The sequence below is a fragment of the Silurus aristotelis genome (assembly GCF_946808225.1).
Source record: "Silurus aristotelis genome assembly, chromosome: 21".
NCBI classification, from domain to species: Eukaryota; Metazoa; Chordata; class Actinopteri; order Siluriformes; family Siluridae; genus Silurus; species Silurus aristotelis.
The window spans coordinates 11,800,012-11,817,539 of NC_139594.1; the positions used below are offsets into that span (position 1 = coordinate 11,800,012).

At 36.4% G+C, this 17,528-nt stretch overlaps 2 protein-coding genes across 4 annotated transcripts; both read left to right on the plus strand.

Moving 5' to 3' along the window:
* Positions 1–766: 766 nt before the first annotated feature.
* On the plus strand, positions 767–10,926 carry sytl1 (synaptotagmin-like 1). 2 transcript variants are annotated; one of them, XM_083523244.1, is made up of 16 exons: positions 767–959; positions 3,116–3,241; positions 3,365–3,507; positions 3,666–3,825; positions 3,932–3,974; positions 4,645–4,702; positions 4,798–4,862; positions 4,975–5,064; positions 6,346–6,512; positions 6,593–6,695; positions 7,074–7,235; positions 9,425–9,503; positions 9,632–9,731; positions 9,849–10,042; positions 10,586–10,730; positions 10,786–10,926. In XM_083523244.1, the coding sequence occupies exons 1-15, from the start codon at positions 823–825 to the stop codon at positions 10,717–10,719; spliced, it is 1,761 nt and encodes a 586-aa protein (XP_083379370.1). In that variant the 5' UTR covers positions 767–822; the 3' UTR covers positions 10,720–10,730; positions 10,786–10,926. The 2 variants fall into 2 exon arrangements, with proteins under 2 accessions (XP_083379370.1, XP_083379369.1); XM_083523243.1 differs by having other exon boundaries at positions 10,586–10,869.
* Positions 10,927–11,771: 845 nt separating this feature from the next.
* LOC310716291 (digestive cysteine proteinase 1-like) lies at positions 11,772–16,941 on the plus strand. 2 transcript variants are annotated; one of them, XM_083523314.1, is made up of 11 exons: positions 11,772–12,205; positions 12,696–12,761; positions 12,855–12,947; positions 13,591–13,763; positions 13,940–14,189; positions 14,279–14,474; positions 14,845–15,035; positions 15,114–15,205; positions 15,430–15,591; positions 15,882–16,071; positions 16,318–16,941. In XM_083523314.1, the coding sequence occupies exons 1-11, from the start codon at positions 12,160–12,162 to the stop codon at positions 16,503–16,505; spliced, it is 1,647 nt and encodes a 548-aa protein (XP_083379440.1). In that variant the 5' UTR covers positions 11,772–12,159; the 3' UTR covers positions 16,506–16,941. The 2 variants fall into 2 exon arrangements, with proteins under 2 accessions (XP_083379440.1, XP_083379439.1); XM_083523313.1 differs by having other exon boundaries at positions 12,019–12,205; positions 12,720–12,761.
* The last annotated feature ends 587 nt before the right edge of the window (positions 16,942–17,528 follow it).

The following is a 17,528-nucleotide window of genomic DNA, read 5'->3' on the forward strand; positions in this document are numbered from 1 at the left end:
AAAACAACATAAAGAGAAACTACATTGGAATATAAATCAAGTAAACAGCATGGTAAGTCAGTTGTTCCCGCTGCATGATTAGTTGCAAACTACTGATTTGCCAGTCTTCTTTACAAGTTCAGGTGTGTAACTGCTATGATAGCACCTAGAATGAATAAATAAACAAATGAACAAAATAAATGTGCAAAATGAGCACATGCATTGTTATTATAATTAATAAGCATAACGAAGATATTATAACTCATCACCTATTTGAAATATTTGATTAGCAAGTTTCAAGAATATATTCTTATTTAGATTTTATATATATTCTAAATAATAACAACAACAATAATAATAATAATAATAATAGTAGGTAATATAATTTTTTGTTGTTGTTGTTGTTGTTGTTGCAATTGCTGCCTGCATGCACTTTAATAGTTTCACAATAATTGCATGATGCTTGTTCCCCTTCCTGTGTGTTGAATGGGTGTGCTTGGGCAAGAGTTTCTGTGTATTTTGCAGGTGTGGACTGTTGGTTATTGTAAAATGACGGTACGGCATGACCACAGAAAACACAATGCCATGCACATTTACAAAAACCCATATCAAGCTATTTTCTTGTGTGTGCTGAACGAAAAAAGTATAGATCCGATTTTCTCCAGCTGGATGCCTTGACTTGTGTACTTGCACAAACTCTTTATTTACCATGAGCTCATATTGATTTGTAGGTTCCTGGGTCTGGGTCTGTGTGTGTGTGTGTGTGTGTGTGTGTGTGTGCTGAATCCGGTTCACGTTTTATACTGCGCCTGGAGGGCGGGATCGGACGCCTTTAGGGTGTTAATGCTACTAACCGAGAACCCAGAGACTAACAGAGAATTGAGGTTAATCCCAACTGGAAGAAATGCGATTTTAACCTTTTCAACTATTATTTACACTGTGTGCGCTCCAGAGATCCTCAACCAAGACTCAAGAGACAGGTGCGTTAGTGCTCTTCTCATTACATCCACCTGCTTTATCACACCTGCCACGTAGGAAACACAGTAGACTAGTCCTGATAAGTTATAGAGTAACTAGTCCTGTTGTAATTAGTAGCAGACTGGTTTTAGGGATCATATATAGATATGCGTGCACGTCATGAAGAGACATGCGGTGCGCGAGGATTTGACCCACAGAGTTCATGTCATAGGAATTGTAATGACATGACATAATGGTATTGATTCCTGACGACCTGGACGACGTACAGGAGTGTGAATAGATTCTTGAACTAGATTATTTAATTGGAGAAAAACGGTTCTTTTATGGTTAAAGACTGTTTAAATGGGTTTGTCTCAACAACTCATTTGGCAGTTGTTTCAGGCATGCGCAGAAACTCTTTCTCAGCCTCAGGCAATAGTTTACCTGACTATAGCTCTAATTTATCTACATGGAAATACTTCATCTCCTGACATTTAACAGTATTAGGAGATGTATATTATAAATATTATATATATTTATATAAAATGTCATTTAACTATATTATTGCACCTCAACTTTAACATACCTTGTGCTAAATGTTTAAGTTGAGGTTTAAATGTTTATGCTAAACTATATATATATATATATATATATATATATATATATATATATATATATATATATATATATATATATATATATATAATTATAAAGAATAATTGCTTAAACATTAAATACTTTTTTAGCATCATACACACAGATTTCTGGCTCATAAAGTGTTAAAAGCCGCCTGTTGAATATAAACCTTTTCGCTCAGCTGATTCTGCAAGATTTCACACTACTGTTACCTCAGCAACTATTTTACAGCCTCAGTGGCTAAACAAAAAAACAAATGCATACAATAATACATATTTATTTGTAATATTATAATTTATTGGGCAGCCATCTCAAAAATGTAGATTTTATTATTATTATTATTTTGCCTAAATAAGGCCAAAATCCCGTGCTTCTCATATTTCTGCATTTTTGGTAGCTGTAATCAGTTTTGTTGTTTGTTTCACAAACGATCACAATTATGTCATTATTCTGAAGTTGTGTTTTATTTTTTACATTTACAGTTTTTCTCAGTTGCTTTGGAGCGTTTCTCAGATCAGAAATGAAATTTTCAAACCTCCATGTCATTTAGTCACTTGTGCTCATCATTAAAACATTTCTTGTTGCTTTGATCAAATTGCGAATGCTTTAGTACATTCATTTAATCGATTGTGTACAATTGTCCGCTGTTTACTACATTATCAAAATATATTAGAATAGTTTTACCTAAATAGTCTTAACCCCCGAAACATCTAGGCATCAGTTAATGACATAAGTCATTGAATGCAAAAGGGTTAAACCAGTTGTCAGAATCTGTCAAGCTTAAATTTCTATTAAACTTTTTTTGGTAAATGTTTCTTGAATTGATTAATTGTGCAGATGAATCTTGAATGTCACTAATGGAGGATAGTGTATGGCATCAGATCAACTAGTCATAATCAACTAGTTCTCTAAAACAGGTCAGAGGTGAGTTTTGTGAACCTTCAATTGGCAAGCGCATATTGACAGAGCAAAACACAGAATTACAATTTCTGAAAATAGACGATCAACCAAGAAATCAATCAATATAAATCAAATATGCATAAATCAAATAGATAAAGTTGTGCTGCTGAAATTCATATATACCATACACAATAAATTTAGCTTTGTGCATATTCAATCATTATTTCCCAAACCGTAGTTTATATCAGGAAATACTGAAATACTGACAACATGACTAAACATGACTACATGACTAAACTTTTTAACGATCTTGTTTGTGAATAATAACAAAAGGACTCATTATTCTGAAAGGAATGAGATGTTCATTGACACAAATACGTTTGAGAAATGCTCCTAAGCAACTGAGAAAAACTGTAAGCAGCCTTTTAAATTGGCACATAATTGATTTTGAAATTATAATTTACACAAATGTCTTAATGTGTCCCACATTTAGCATATACTTATTTGTAGAGTTCCATTAATACAATTATTTTGTGTTAACAGTGCACTATTAGACTGTGAGATAGGGATTGAAGGATTATGCAGGAGTCTGTTTGGTGGTGGTGATGATCTTGATGTTCCTGATGTTGTGTTTGCTTTTAAGTAAATCTATTATGGAGGAGGAAACTCTTTTGGATTTGGGTGATCTGACTGAAGTGGAGCAAACCACCATTTTAAATGTGTTGTTGAGGGATAACCAACTACGCAACTACGATGAGGGCCGGATCAGGTGTGTTTGTGGGGTAAAATGTTAATATTGTAATATACTGTACATACGAAAGTAATGTTATTTAATCTGTATACATTATCATGCCTTCATGTAATCTGTGTGTGCATTTGTGTGTGTGTTCAGCAAACTCAAACATGTGGAGGCAGACCCTGTACGCCTTCACTTCCTCACAGGCGCGTGGTTCAATGAGCAACGAGCCAAGCGCTATCAGAATCGAGGGACTGAGGTTGTCCAAACCTCTATTCGCCGCAAAAAGAGGGACAAAGGTCATTTATTCTCTTACTGTCTGTATAATTTAAAGAATGTGTTATACGTCTCTCGCTCTATACCATATTTTAATTGTGCATGTAAAATCTCTGTACTTTGTTAAGTGTTGCACTTATTTCCCATTTTTGTCAATTTAATAATTTTTTTCATTGTGTAGATTTGCCTGTGATGTCAGTGTTTGAAGAAAAGCAAGAACAAAAGCCATACCAGGAGCAGGAAGAGATTATAGACGTGAACTCGACAGACCAGGAAGAGATACGAGAAAAAGAAGAAATAATAGAAATAAAAACAAATATAGAGGAGGAGAAAAAAGAAAGGTTATTTAAAGGCTATTTCAATCCCAAAATTACATGAATTAATGTAATTCCAAACATAAAAGGAACTGTGCTAACTTAAACTTATCTTCCCCTGTCCCGCTCTTAGTGCGGCCCCCAAACCACGACCAAGGACTAAACAAAGCACAAAGGTTAGATTTTTGCAAGTGGTGTGCTTGAACACCCTATATTATATTTAAGAAATGAGTTTACATATTTGTCTTATTTACTCTATTTATCTATATTTACTCTGTTTGATTAATATCAACTATAAACATGTTATATGGCCAAAAGAATTTGGCTAACTGACCATTACATTCATTTTTCTCAAACTGTTGGCACAAAGATGGAAGCACAAAGTTGTATAAGGTGCATCTGTATGCTGTAGCAGTACAGTTTGAGTTAGGTTTCCTTATCACAATGCTTCTCTAGACAATACAAATTCCATAAAAAATGAATTATTTGCTGAAAGTCTGGAGGAACTTGAATGAAAATTGGTATGCCAATGTTTGACCAGGCTTGTCACCTGACTCATGTGCTTGACTTCCCTCAAACTGTTGTGACTCTGTGGTAATGCCCATATATTTGGAATGGGCACATATGAGGGTAATGGCAAGGTATCCACATACCTTTGGTCATCTACAGTACCAGTAAATCTCAATAATCCCTAGAATTAAAATCTGATATTGGACAGTGAATGTAGTTTCATGCTTTTAAGTAGTGATAAATGACTTTTTGTTTGTTTAATTTAAATTTTATATTTTTTAGGAATATTTATAAATATATGTTTTTATATCATTCACATGCTATTGTTCTCTATAGACAAATACTGAAAAGATAGATGATAGTTCAGAAGTTGATTCAAGGGAGATTACCGAAGGTACGTTTATTCCATTTCAAAAGACCCAACAGGAACTACCAGTCCTGTCTATTTCCTATATCTGTCTTTTATTTCTATCTATCCTACTGTTTCAGGAAGTGTTGTGGATTCAGAGGCTTTAGAGGACCGGTCACTGCAGAACACAACCTCATCGTTACAGGTGTCTACACAAAATTTATTTAATAAAATTTCTAGTTGAATTGATTATACAGTTATATGTAATGTATAGTATATAAAAAAAAAATCAAAAATTTTGATTTGTATGTTTATAGGCAGATTCTGATGGTGATATTGATTCTGGCAGTACTGAATTGGACTATACCGGATTTGGCTCAGTAAACAACTTGTACTCTAATAATACGGTATGAAGCCAACCCTCCTGCACAAAGCTATATATTGTATTACAGAAATGTACATGCATGTCACACAGCTTGGGGCTCTAACAAACACTTCCTCACCTCCTCATACATTTTTAAATCTATTCACTCTAATTTGCACCATGAAGATCTCAGCAGCCTTTACAATGTTTTTTTTTTTTTTTTTTTGCACCTTCCCCTTGACTTAATCAGAAGATGTTCACAGAGTGCAGACAGCTGGGCACCAACTGCCTAGTATAGTCAGTAAAGTATAAACATCCAGCATAAATATATCAAGGCAATAATACACATTTAAAGTGTCACATAATCACATGCATAGAAGGCTTTTGAATTGTTAAACAAAAGGGTCACATTATGAAAATGCTTTTAGGGGAATAAAAAAATTAAGAGAGGAGGATACCACAGCGATAGCATCCAATAAAGGCAACATTTTTATTACATTTTTTAAATTATTATCATTTGTTTTCTATTTTGTCCGTATGTCATCTAAGTATATAAGAAAAACCAACAAATAAACAACAAATAACTGAGTAGCATTGTGTCTCACAGTTGCAGGGTTTAATCTTGATCTCGGGTTACTGATTGCATGGATTTCTTCATGTTCTTCCAGTGTTCAAAAGGATTTTCAATGGGTACTCCAGTTTTAACCGTCATAGAAAATAGCTACTGTGAATTGCACCATGCATGATTTTACTAATGTTAATTTTCATTTATAATTATATTGTTACATAATGGTAAATAAGCTAATAATGCCCACAATCAAAAAAAAAAAAGCAGAAATTGCCCTGGCTTTCAGATAATACAAGCTTGGCATTAAACAATCCAAAATAAAATTTTTAAATTGGATTTGAAGCACACATGCTAGAGTAGGTACACAGAATATTAGGTGATGATCAGACCAAGTACTGTCTAAAACTGTAAAACCAGTAGAGCAATTGTGATTGTAATAGCAATATTTCAGCAAGTTGTTGCGTTTGTCTTATTTGATGCAGACAGTGGAAGAGCTATTCGTTTAGTGTATGGCCTCTGGTGTCCTGTCTAGAGAACTGGCTGTGATTGATATGGCATATTCCATGTGTTTATACAAATCTGTTAAGTCCAGAAGTCCAGGGACTGGCAATACTCAACAAAATAACCAACTGAACTGACAATTAAAAGAAAAAAAATAATGACATTTGGGATATGGCCTAAGCAGTGACATGTTCATGATCTTTATCAGGAAGTCATATCAGCTAACATTAGCTACCATGTGTTTGTCTCCCAAAGATGAGTGGCAGCATGATGAGCCTATACAGTGTCGGGGATTTTGGAAGTGTTACAGTGACTGGCCAGATCCAGTTCTCTCTGCTGTATGACTCTAGGAAAGAGGAGCTTCATGTACGAGTTTGTCGATGTCAGGACCTGGCTCCAGCACGTAACAAACGTTCTGATCCGTAAGTGTTAGGATGTTTAACCTAATTCTGTCTCACAATTATATGTACATGTATATTTAAACAGTAAAATGTTTTTGCAGGTATGTGAAGTTGTACCTTCTGCCAGACAACTCATCTCACAGCAAAAGGAAAACGTCAGTAAAGAGGAAAACCCTCAATCCTGTATATGATGAAACACTCACGGTAATAATCTATTTCAGTTAAAGTTATAGTGAAGTATATCTTTAAACTATATTGCAGTTCTTGTTGTTCTTGTTGTTCTTGTTGATAATGCTATTTTCTATATTGTAGCTATATTCATTGGTCATTTGTTATTATAGAAACCTACCACACAGGTCACTACTTTTGCGTTAAATTAAATTAATTTAAAGAAATGGTAATGTATTTAGTTACATTTTAACTGGAGTCTTCTTTAATTTGTATTCAATAAACAACATGGGGAGTACGTGAATTTTTGGAAAAATTTATAGACTTTGTAACACAAAATGTTACTGATCATCTTTAACCGCATATTTTTTAAATCATGCACATTACCAGGATCTACTCTAATCTTTACCCCAGTATAAAGTACGGAAATCAGACCTGATGGCTCGCGTGCTCAGTGTCTCAGTGTGGCATATGGAGCGCATGCGGAGGAACCTGTTCTTAGGGGAGGTGGAGGTGCAGCTCAGCAATTATGACTGGAGCCAGACTAAACCAACCTGGTACCCCCTTCAGCCCAGGGTAAGTAAAATACATCCTGCAATCAAAACAGACAAATGCAGAGACAGTTAGTCAAGAAGTCAAGTCAAGAAGCTTTTTATTGTCATTTTAACCATATATACAGTGAGGAAAATAGGTATTTGAACACCCTGCTATTTTGCAAGTTCTCCCACTTAGAAATCATGGAGGGGTCTGAAATTGTCATCATAGGTGCATGTCCACTGTAAGAGACATAATCTAAAAAAAAAAAAATCCAGAAGTCACAATATATGATTTTTGTAACTATTTATTTGTATGATACAGCTGCAAATAAGTATTTGAACACCTGTCTATCAGCTAGAATTCTGACCCTCAAAGACCTGTTAGTCTGCCTTTAAAATGTCCACCTCCACTACATTTATTATCCTAAATTAGATGCACCTGTTTTAGGTCGTTAGCTGCATAAAGACACCTGTCCACCCCATACAATCAGTAAGAATCCACCTACTAACATGGCCAAGACCAAAGAGCTGTCCAAAGACACTAGAGACAAAATTGTACACCTCCACAAGGCTGGAAAGGGCTACGGGGAAATTGCCAAGCAGCTTGGTGAAAAAAGGTCCACTGTTGGAGCAATCATTAGAAAATAGAAGAATCTAAAAATGACTGTCAATTTCCCTCGGACTGGGGCTCCATGCAAGATCCCACCTCGTGGGGTTTCAATGATCCTAAGGAAGGTGAGAAATCAGCCCAGAACTACACGGGAGGAGCTGGTCAATGACCGGAAAAGAGCTGGGACCACCGTTTCCAAGGTTACTGTTGGTAATACACTAAGACGTCATGGTTTGAAATCATGCATGGCACGGAAGGTTCCCCTGCTTAAACCAGCACATGTCCAGGCACATCTTAAGTTTGCCAATGACCATTTGGATGATCCAGAGGAGTCATGGGAGAAAGTCATGTGGTCAGATGAGACCAAAATAGAACTTTTGGGTCATAATTCCACTAAACGTGTTTGGAGGAAGAAGAATGATGGGTACAATCCCAAGAACACCATCCCTACTGTGAAGCATGGGGGTGGTAGCATCATGCTTTGGGGGTGTTTTTCTGCACATGGGACAGGGCGACTGCACTGTATTAAGGAGAGGATGACCGGGGCCATGTATTGCGAGATTTTGGGGAACAACCTCCTTCCCTCAGTTAGAGCATTGAAGATGGGTCGAGGCTGGGTCTTCCAACATGACAATGACCCGAAGCACACAGCCAGGATAACCAAGGAGTGGCTCTGTTAGAAGCACATCAAGGTTCTGGCGTGGCCTAGCCAGTCTCCAGACCTAAACCCAATAGAGAATCTTTGGAGGGAGTTAAACTCCATGTTTCTCAGCTACAGCCCAGAAACCTGACTGATCTAGAGAAGATCTGTTTGGAGGAGTGGGCCAAAATCCCTCCTGCAGTGTGTGCAAACCTGGTGAAAAACTACAGGAAACGTTTGACCTCTGTAATTGCAAACAAAGGCTACTGTACCAAATATTAACATTGACTTTCTCAGGTGTTCAAATACTTATTTGCAGCTGTATCATACAAATAAATAGTTTAAAAATCATATATTGTGATTTCTGGATTTTTGTTTTTAGATTATGTCTCTCAGAGTGGACATGCACCTACGATGACAATTTCAGACCCCTCCATGATTTCCAAGTGGGAGAACTTGCAAAATCTCCGGAACCCTGATGCTACATAAAACAACATAAAACAACAATCACAGAAACAGAAAAACACAGGGCCAAGGACTAATAAGTGTCCTCGCCACATAAAGTGCCGTGTGCAACCTGGTGCAAACACAAGACAGTGCAAGACAATACACAGAACACAAAATAGCTTCGCCAGTAAACTTGTTGTAACGAGACAGTGAACAGTAGCAAAAATGTAAACAAAATATTGTAAACAAAATATTGTCAAAAGAGCAAATAGCAGCAATCCAGGAAAGATGTGCAAAAACGGCATGTTAACAGTTTATGGTAATGAAGTCATGTAATGGTACTGAAGTCATGGGTGTGCGAAGTAAGTACGAGTGTGTGTTAAGTCCAGGTTGTACAGATCAGTCACACATTTGTGTGTGTGTGTGTGTGTGTGTGTGTGTGTGTGTGTGTGTGTGTGTGTGTGTGTGAGAGTTCAGTTTAGATAATACCGCTGTATAATGAAAAATGTAAATCAAATGTTTTTTGTCTTAGGTAAAAATAAATCCTGAAGCTGTCATCAGCAGGGGAACCATCCTACTAACAGTTAAATTCATACCACCTGGCTCTGAAGGTCACTGAACACTAACACACACACGTACAGTAGAAACAGTGTTATATTCTAATACTAGATAATAATAAATCCTATCTTATGTATGTGTTTACACTGTATGTGATATTTTTGCACATTTGTGGATACAGAAGGGGGGTTCCCTCTCACTGGTGAGCTACATATTTGGCTAAAGGAGATTGTTGGATTCCTTCCTCCAAAACGTGGTACTCCAAGTATCTTTGTAAAAAGGTAATCTGCACATATGTGCAGAAATATCAGTAACTTGTTTGGTAACAATAGCATTATAATATATTGTACTTACCTTTATAGAAAATGTACATAGAAGTGTGTCTGGTGTGTTTGCAGTGTGATTTTGCCAGATGAAAGCGGTGTTAGTGGTCAGAAGACACGGGTTATCCGTGGCTCAGTCAGTCCTGTTTTTAACCACACTATGGTGTTCGATGGGCTGCAGTCCGGTGACCTCTCTCAGGCATGTCTTGAAATTACTGTGTGGAACTCTTCCAGCTCTCTTGGTGGTGTGCGCCTCAGCAAAGGCTCAGGTACAGTGTATATATTGACGCATACCTACATCAGATGCACACAAATGCATTATCATGTTTTCACCTCAAAAAGCATATCAGTGTAATAGTCAGGTTTGTTTGAAGCCTTAATTTTACTTGATACAAAATGCTAATAAAATTAATGTAACATATAGCAATTTCCAAATTAAGTGTTCTTAGTAAAATTATTATGTTTACAAATGATCCTTATCAGTTATTTCTCAGGTTATGTAGAAAAGGTCCAAGGTAACTAACATGAAATTTATTTATTTTTTTTTCTTCATTTAATTTCACAATTCACAATTAATCGAAAAGTGTCTGTGTTAAGGGAAAAAGCACACACAGATTTTGTACTATTATTGTCTGGGAAGGATTTCTTGATTATAGAAAGTTAGTATACTGGTTGTTTGGGCTAAAAGAAAAGGATGCTAATGTCTTGTATTTGTGTAAAAACACAACTCAAAATGTTGTGTGCCACTGTACATATTACATTTAGAAAATACATATTTGAGTAAGTTTTTGGTATGTTTGTGTGTTCTTTAGGTGAAAGTTATGGTCAAATGGTTTGCTGGATGGACTCCACTGACGAAGAAATCAGTGTGTGGAATACAGTAATCCAGAACCCCAATGACTGGGTGGATGTTGCTCTCCCAATCAGAACCAACCTACAGCAGTAACACACCTGGCCTAACAAATCAAGTCCAGCAATTTCCTTCTTTGTTTTTTCACAGGAATTATTCCTGTCTCTCTGTGACAAATCTTGAAAGTCCCTTAAATTCTATATCTATTTTTGCAATTTACATACAGAAATATGTAAATCTGAAGGAATTTCAATCTGCTGACCCCTCAGAAAATCCTAGTGGTTGGGATTTGGAGATATCTACAATGTTAAAATACTTATCATAATATTTAAACCCCGTGGTGGCTTCACAAACACACTGGACCAAAATTTTCTTTTGTAAATAGTATTTGAAGTGTTATTTTATACATCTAAATAATATGGTTTGAAAGGTGTAGCTTCAGGTTTTGCCATGTTTTAGTATTCTTGAATATACATAAAGCAATGTAGACACCAGTTAGTGCTACATGATTATTTTTGCTTTGAAAAGCACTTGCATTGGTACTTCCAAACTTGGAATATAAGATAATGAGTACTAATATATGTTCTTAACTTTTTTTTAAAAGAATGAATGGTTTTGTATCTGCTAATTAAATACAAATAAAAAAGATGACGTAATGTTTGTGTGTGTCCCTGGGTGTGTGTGTGAGAGAGAGTTGATTAGGCTAAACTTTGTAAAAACAAAAATGTCATTTAGCAGTGTTCTTCGTGTAATCAGTAGGGGTGGAGTATAGTTTATTTTTATTAGTTTACAAACAGTAGAACAGGTGACTAGTATCTGTTCTGTCGTTTAATAGGTACAACATAAACCTTTTATAAATGGACCACGCGACAGCCAGCCAGGACTTCTTAGAACAACTTTTATTCCTCTTTTCAACAGTACCGTAACACACCCAATATAGGTTCCTAAGCATACTGTATGTCTCATAGCATTACCGTAAGTAACATAATACTACAGTATCTACTATAGATTGATTGATAAATCACTTAATTTATCCTTGAGGGAAATTCACATATACCATTAGTATAATTTGTAGTTTGAAGTTTTGCTTCTCATATCCAATCTTGAGTTACACAACGTGTTCTGTATCCTGTCTCTTTGTGCTTGTCACATGCCTTGTCTAAAGTTTCCTGTAGGTTATTCAGTAAGAGCTGTGTGTGCGTGTAGTGCTGAATAACGTGTTGTACTTAATATCCAGTGCACCGTGTAGGGTGTGAGTTCTTGTGCCAAACCCCAGTAAGAAGTGCACGTGTATAGTGTGTATCTAGGTATTTAGACGTGCACCCTGACCGAGCGGAACTGATGTGCCTCAGCTGACTGCGATCATGTGAACTCGAGACACTTATAGTCACGTGACTCGGTGGACCTGGGGAGGCGTGTATTAGTTGGTGCTGGTCTCGATAAGCGCGAGCTGTTTGGGTTCCCCGAGGTGTAGGTTTCAAGCGAAAACGTGTGCACGGTTTCTTGCTACCTCATGTGCTTTTTATTAACTTCATTATGTGGACATTTCTAGCTGTAGCCGTGATGGTCTGCTGTGCATCAGGTAAATCTGCTTTTCTGCCCTTTTTTCTAGTTCCTTCCTCTATCTCATGCCCAAGATAAAAATACAGATTTTCATGTTACTGAGAGATTTCATGCCTCTCTGTCCAGGATAGTTTCATGTGTATACAATTATCATCTTTATATTTGACTGTTTCAAAGTACAAACTCCTTCCAAAAAATATTAAGTAAACATTCGACTGTTTTTTTTAATCAGTAACAGTGACCACTGTACAGTCTATACAGAGAAGGAATTACTGTAGCAATGATAAAATATCAGGCTGAGTTAATTATTACCTTGTAGCTGGACCTACTGTCTGAGCTGTGGGTATAATTCCTCAGCACCTTCAGACCAGGCAGAATTGAGAATTCTGTAGTGCCTGCTTTTTTTTTTTTATGTATTGGGTTTTTTTTATTTGTTTTTTCTTCAAAAAAAGAGACACATTGCTGTTTTGATGTGCATAAATAAAGTCTTTTTTCCATTCTGTTTACAGTGTTGCACACTTCGCCTCTTTCAGGGCGGAAAGTACCTGATTTTGGACAAATGTACCATATAAAAGGTAGTCAAAGGTGTTTTTCTTTTTTTTTTTTTTTGTCCTTTATCCTTTCAGTGGTTGTTAGGTTTGTGACTCATTATATCACATTGTTTAAAGGTGTGATTTCATTACCCTATGCTGAAATCAAAGAACCATTTGAGGGCTGGTATGATCTACAGGGGAAGAGAAGCAGAATTGACTATTACCATGGTGAGTTTGGATTCACGGTGATGTTTTTTTTGGGGACGTTTACTTTTTGAATCTGACTTGATATGTAAGGGAGGTATATTTTATAGTATACGTCAGGACATACCTTTTGAGGTTCTCCTCACATTCTTGTATATAATTTTATTTTTCCAAAATAGTCTCTGGCACTCTGTCTTTTTGCACATTTTTCTATGTTTTCAGTGTTGGTTTCAGTTGTGTTTGAATCAAATGTTGCAGAGCCTAAATTTTTATTTTTATTTTTTTTATAAACCTTTTAGTTTGTCTGTTTTAAGTCTGGGCAGAAATGTTGCTGGAGTTTATTTTTTAATGCTTGTTTGGTCACTTACAACAAAATGATACTATAAGATGGAATTACATAACAGGAACTTGTAAAGGAAATTTTAGCTTTGGATCAGGATGCTTGAAAACTTATTTCCTCAAAATATACAGGGACCTTTTGGAAAAACATGCAATTGGAAAAGAATAATGGTGTTTTAATCTGAATTCAAATGAATGTGTTTTGTCTAACTTGTGACCTCTTCAGTTAATACCGTTACTGCTGCACCTACTGCGTATCCATACACAAGTTATGCTTACGTAGACATAATTGGTATCTTACTTCTGCTTTGTGGTAACTACTTGGCAGGACAAGTTTCCACTTTTCAGCTCAGCGCAGCTGGAGATCATGGTGTCGGCTACAAAATCACACCTGTGACAACTGAGACTGAATTTAATACTATGAAATGCTTCCAAGTCAATGGCAGTAAGGAGGATCCAGTTCTGCCTCAAGCTGCACTGCCCAACCCACAGGGTTTTCAGGTGTCCACTTTGTTTAAAAAAAAAAAAAAAAAGCCTTAAAAATGTAGCAACATTTACTCTTTCTGCTCTTAAAATACATAGAGCTGTGGTTTTGGAAAACCTATGCTCAGTAAGTAACAAATAATTACTGTTCTGTGGGTTTTATTTCCCATTGTCATGTCTGCATTTGTCTACAGTTTGAACTAATTGAATACTTTGCGGGCCACTTGTGTGAGGTGTGGAAAAACGTCACTGTTGTTGGACACAAAAAGAACACTTACCGTCTTTGGGTGGCTCGGCCAGAGGGTGGAGTGTCACCGGCTATCCCCTACCATTATGAAATGATGGGTTACAACACTCTTCTTGGTTCCCACTATGACAAATACCTCATCGACTACAGTGACTTCAGCCTTAAAACTGACCCTAAAGACTTTGATTTGCCTGCTGGTAAACTCTTATTTTCTCACACTTGCTGGTACATGTAAAACTCTTAATGACCCATAATATTACATTTCTAATTGATATTTTCCTATTAGGCATGAGCTGTGGGCCTTTTCCTGGTCCAGGAGTGGCACACAGAATATTAGCCAATCCCATTCAAGATCTGATTCAAACTTCTCCTGTGGGCCATGTCAATCACTTATTCGGGCACTTTAAGGAAAAATATGAGCGTAGCTATGAAGATGAGGTGGAACATGAAAAGCGAGAACATAACTTTGTACATAATGTTCGGTAAGAACCTAACTTGATATTTTCTAATTTCATATCTGTCATAAATGTTTTATTTTATTGATTTGATTATTTATCTAGCTGCCTGTCTAGCTGTTTCTTCGAAATTCACTTTACTATGATATTCATCTGCTCATTCTTGAATAGTCTGCAGCATTTATATGGCATTATTATTATAACCTGCATATGAAGTGATTTAGATTTTGCGAGTGATCCAAGCAGAGTCAAATGTCTGAATGGAGAAACAAAATTCTTCACTGTTTTCACTGACCACAATTCAAATGGCTGCATTTATTAAATTGTAACCAGGTGAATGGTAGAATAAAAAAATATTATTTAAGATCTGCTACCCATTGTGCTTCTTCTTTTGCAGTTATATTCACTCCATGAACAGAGCGGGCCTGTCCTATTCCCTGTCTGTGAATCACCTAGCTGATCGTACAGAGAAAGAACTGGCAATGATGAGAGGTGTGAAACTAAGGAAAACCTCTAACAAAGCTCAACCTTTCCCCACTAAACTTCGCTCTCTCACTCTGCCTGACTCCTTGGACTGGAGGCTGTATGGTATGTTCTGTTCATTGAATTTGGTCATGGGGCGATTTTCTTTGAAACACATGGTTTCATTATTATCTGACTTGTTAGGTGCTGTGACTCCTGTAAAAGACCAAGCGGTGTGTGGGTCCTGCTGGAGCTTTGCAGCAACAGGAGCACTAGAAGGTGCATTATTTCTGAAGGTAAATGTAAGCAGTGTGTATACACATACACTTTGTGTCCGTACTGCTTTTTTGCAATGTGGGTACATTTGCTAGAGCTGTAGTTACACATGAACTACTAATAAAGGTTCTATATATCAGCTTCGTTTATTCCCTATTCAAATTTTTAACATTTGTTACTCTTCCCTTGAAAGTTCATCACCTGAAATTCTCACCTCATCCTTTGTCTGTCTTTCCTGTAACAGACAGGGGAGCGTGTGGTCTTGTCTCAGCAGATGCTAGTGGACTGTACATGGGGCTTTGGGAACAATGGCTGTGATGGAGGAGAGGAGTGGAGAGCATTTGAATGGATCATGAAACATGGTGGAATCTCTACTGCAGAGAGTTATGGTGGATACACCGGCATGGTGTGTATTAATTACCCTAAACAAGTGCATTGTATTTTATATATTTTATTGCTTAAAGCTATATTAATACGTAGCTCAGACATGGGCTCTTCCCTCTTCCCTACTTTAAAACTTTTACATCACACTACACTGTACTGCCTGTACAAAAAACATTCAAATTTGGGGAATATGAATGTTATTTATTTTAATATATATATATATATATATATAAGTATTTGTAAAATTCTTTGTAAACATAAAAAAAAAAAAAAAGTTTGTGTAACAGCATAATCTCTTTGGATTTGTTTCAGAATAGCCTGTGTCATTATAATTCGTCCTTTCTAACTGCTCATGTGAAAAGCTACACTAATGTCACCAGTGGAGATCTAGAAGCTCTAAAGGCTGCGCTGTACAAATTTGGTCCTACTGCAGTTAGCATCGATGCTGCTCACCGTTCCTTTAGCTTCTACAGTAATGGGGTGTATTATGAACCAGATTGCAGTAAGTCATTCCTTTATATAATTTTGTGTGTAAGATATATGTACTGTAATGAACTGTATTGCAGACACTTCATTGCTCATTAAGCTCAGATATGTAAAATAGTAAATTTTGTAGTTTATATTTATTTTTCTGTACCAAGTACAAAAGCTAATTTCCTTTTTGTTACAGCTGTGATAAAATAATGCACATGTGGAGTTTGCCACTGCTATAAAAAAATACCTCCTTTTTTTTTTTTTGGTGATTTAGAGAATGGAACAGATGACTTGGACCATGCTGTTCTGGCAGTGGGTTATGGGGTAATGGATGGACAGCCTTACTGGCTGGTGAAGAACTCCTGGTCCACTTACTGGGGTAATGATGGTTATGTGCTTATGTCCATGAAGGACAACAACTGTGGAGTGGCAACTGGAGCCACATATGTTACCCTGTCCTAATGTAAATTGTAAAGAAAGCTGCTTAGATATACTGTTAAATTAGATCTGATTTCGTGTTTGACTGAACAAAACAGCATTTGCCTCTTTAAAAGAAGGTAATATTACAGATGTAACAAATTGTATTGCACATTTTGACCACAGGGTGTCACTCAAGTTAAACACGATTGTATCACACAATTATAATGCATTTTGTTATGCAGATTCATTGTACATGCACTGCGGTGTCTGTGCTAATGGGTTTCTGCAGGAAATGCTGGGTATTAAACAATTTTTTAATTAGTCTTTAATCTGAGGACTCTCACAAGGTGGTACATAATTGGGACAAATAATTTATGAATTAGTTGACATCCAGGTATCCAATGCTTGGCTGTCTTAATTTCTTTTTCCATGTTTTGGGCATGTTTTGTTCTTTTTATAATTAAAGTTATGTTTACTATATCAGTCTCTGATTTTTATTTACAAGTACTTGAATATTTTAAGACCAAGAACTTGGGAATTATTATAAAAAAATAATCAGTCAGAAGACACTTGAGGGGTGTGTGCACAGGGATGCCATTGGTAACATCCCAAACTAATGGAGAAAGTGCGCTTTGATGTGCGTGTGTGTGTGTGTGTGTGTGTGTGTGTGTATACTGTACGTGCACAAGACTGTTAAATAATTTGTTCCAGTGTAAACGAGAGCTCACACTTGTCATTACATTCTCTAAATGCCACATTGTGACTATCTGCCTTTTTACTCTTTGCGTTTACATTTAATCTGCACTGGATGGCATTGTTACTACAAGCCAGTAGAGTCACAGACCATAAAACAACTGTGAAGCAGTGCATTAATTTAAGCTTGTGGTGGAATTAACGATGATTTACCTAATTAAACAATTCAGTTTTTTGTTTTTAAATTCATTCAAACAATGTTTATCTATTGACCAGAGCCTAGAGGCCTATGTGATAATTGGCAGAGCTGTGAACCGATGAAACCAAACCATAATATTATGTGACCAAATTTAAGAAAATAGGTTTTGGCAA

Excerpts from the sequence above, each read along its gene's own strand:
- sytl1 (XM_083523244.1), top strand. The coding sequence starts at position 823 with ATGCTACTAACCGAGAACCCAGAGACTAACAGAGAATTGAGGTTAATC. Across the intron at positions 3,242-3,364 it reads TACGATGAGGGCCGGATCAG|CAAACTCAAACATGTGGAGG; the intron begins GTGTGTTTGTGG and ends GTGTGTGTTCAG. Across the intron at positions 6,696-7,073 it reads TATATGATGAAACACTCACG|TATAAAGTACGGAAATCAGA; the intron begins GTAATAATCTAT and ends TCTTTACCCCAG.
- LOC310716291 (XM_083523314.1), top strand. The coding sequence starts at position 12,160 with ATGTGGACATTTCTAGCTGTAGCCGTGATGGTCTGCTGTGCATCAG. Across the intron at positions 12,948-13,590 it reads CAGAATTGACTATTACCATG|GACAAGTTTCCACTTTTCAG; the intron begins GTGAGTTTGGAT and ends ACTACTTGGCAG. Across the intron at positions 13,764-13,939 it reads CCAACCCACAGGGTTTTCAG|TTTGAACTAATTGAATACTT; the intron begins GTGTCCACTTTG and ends ATTTGTCTACAG.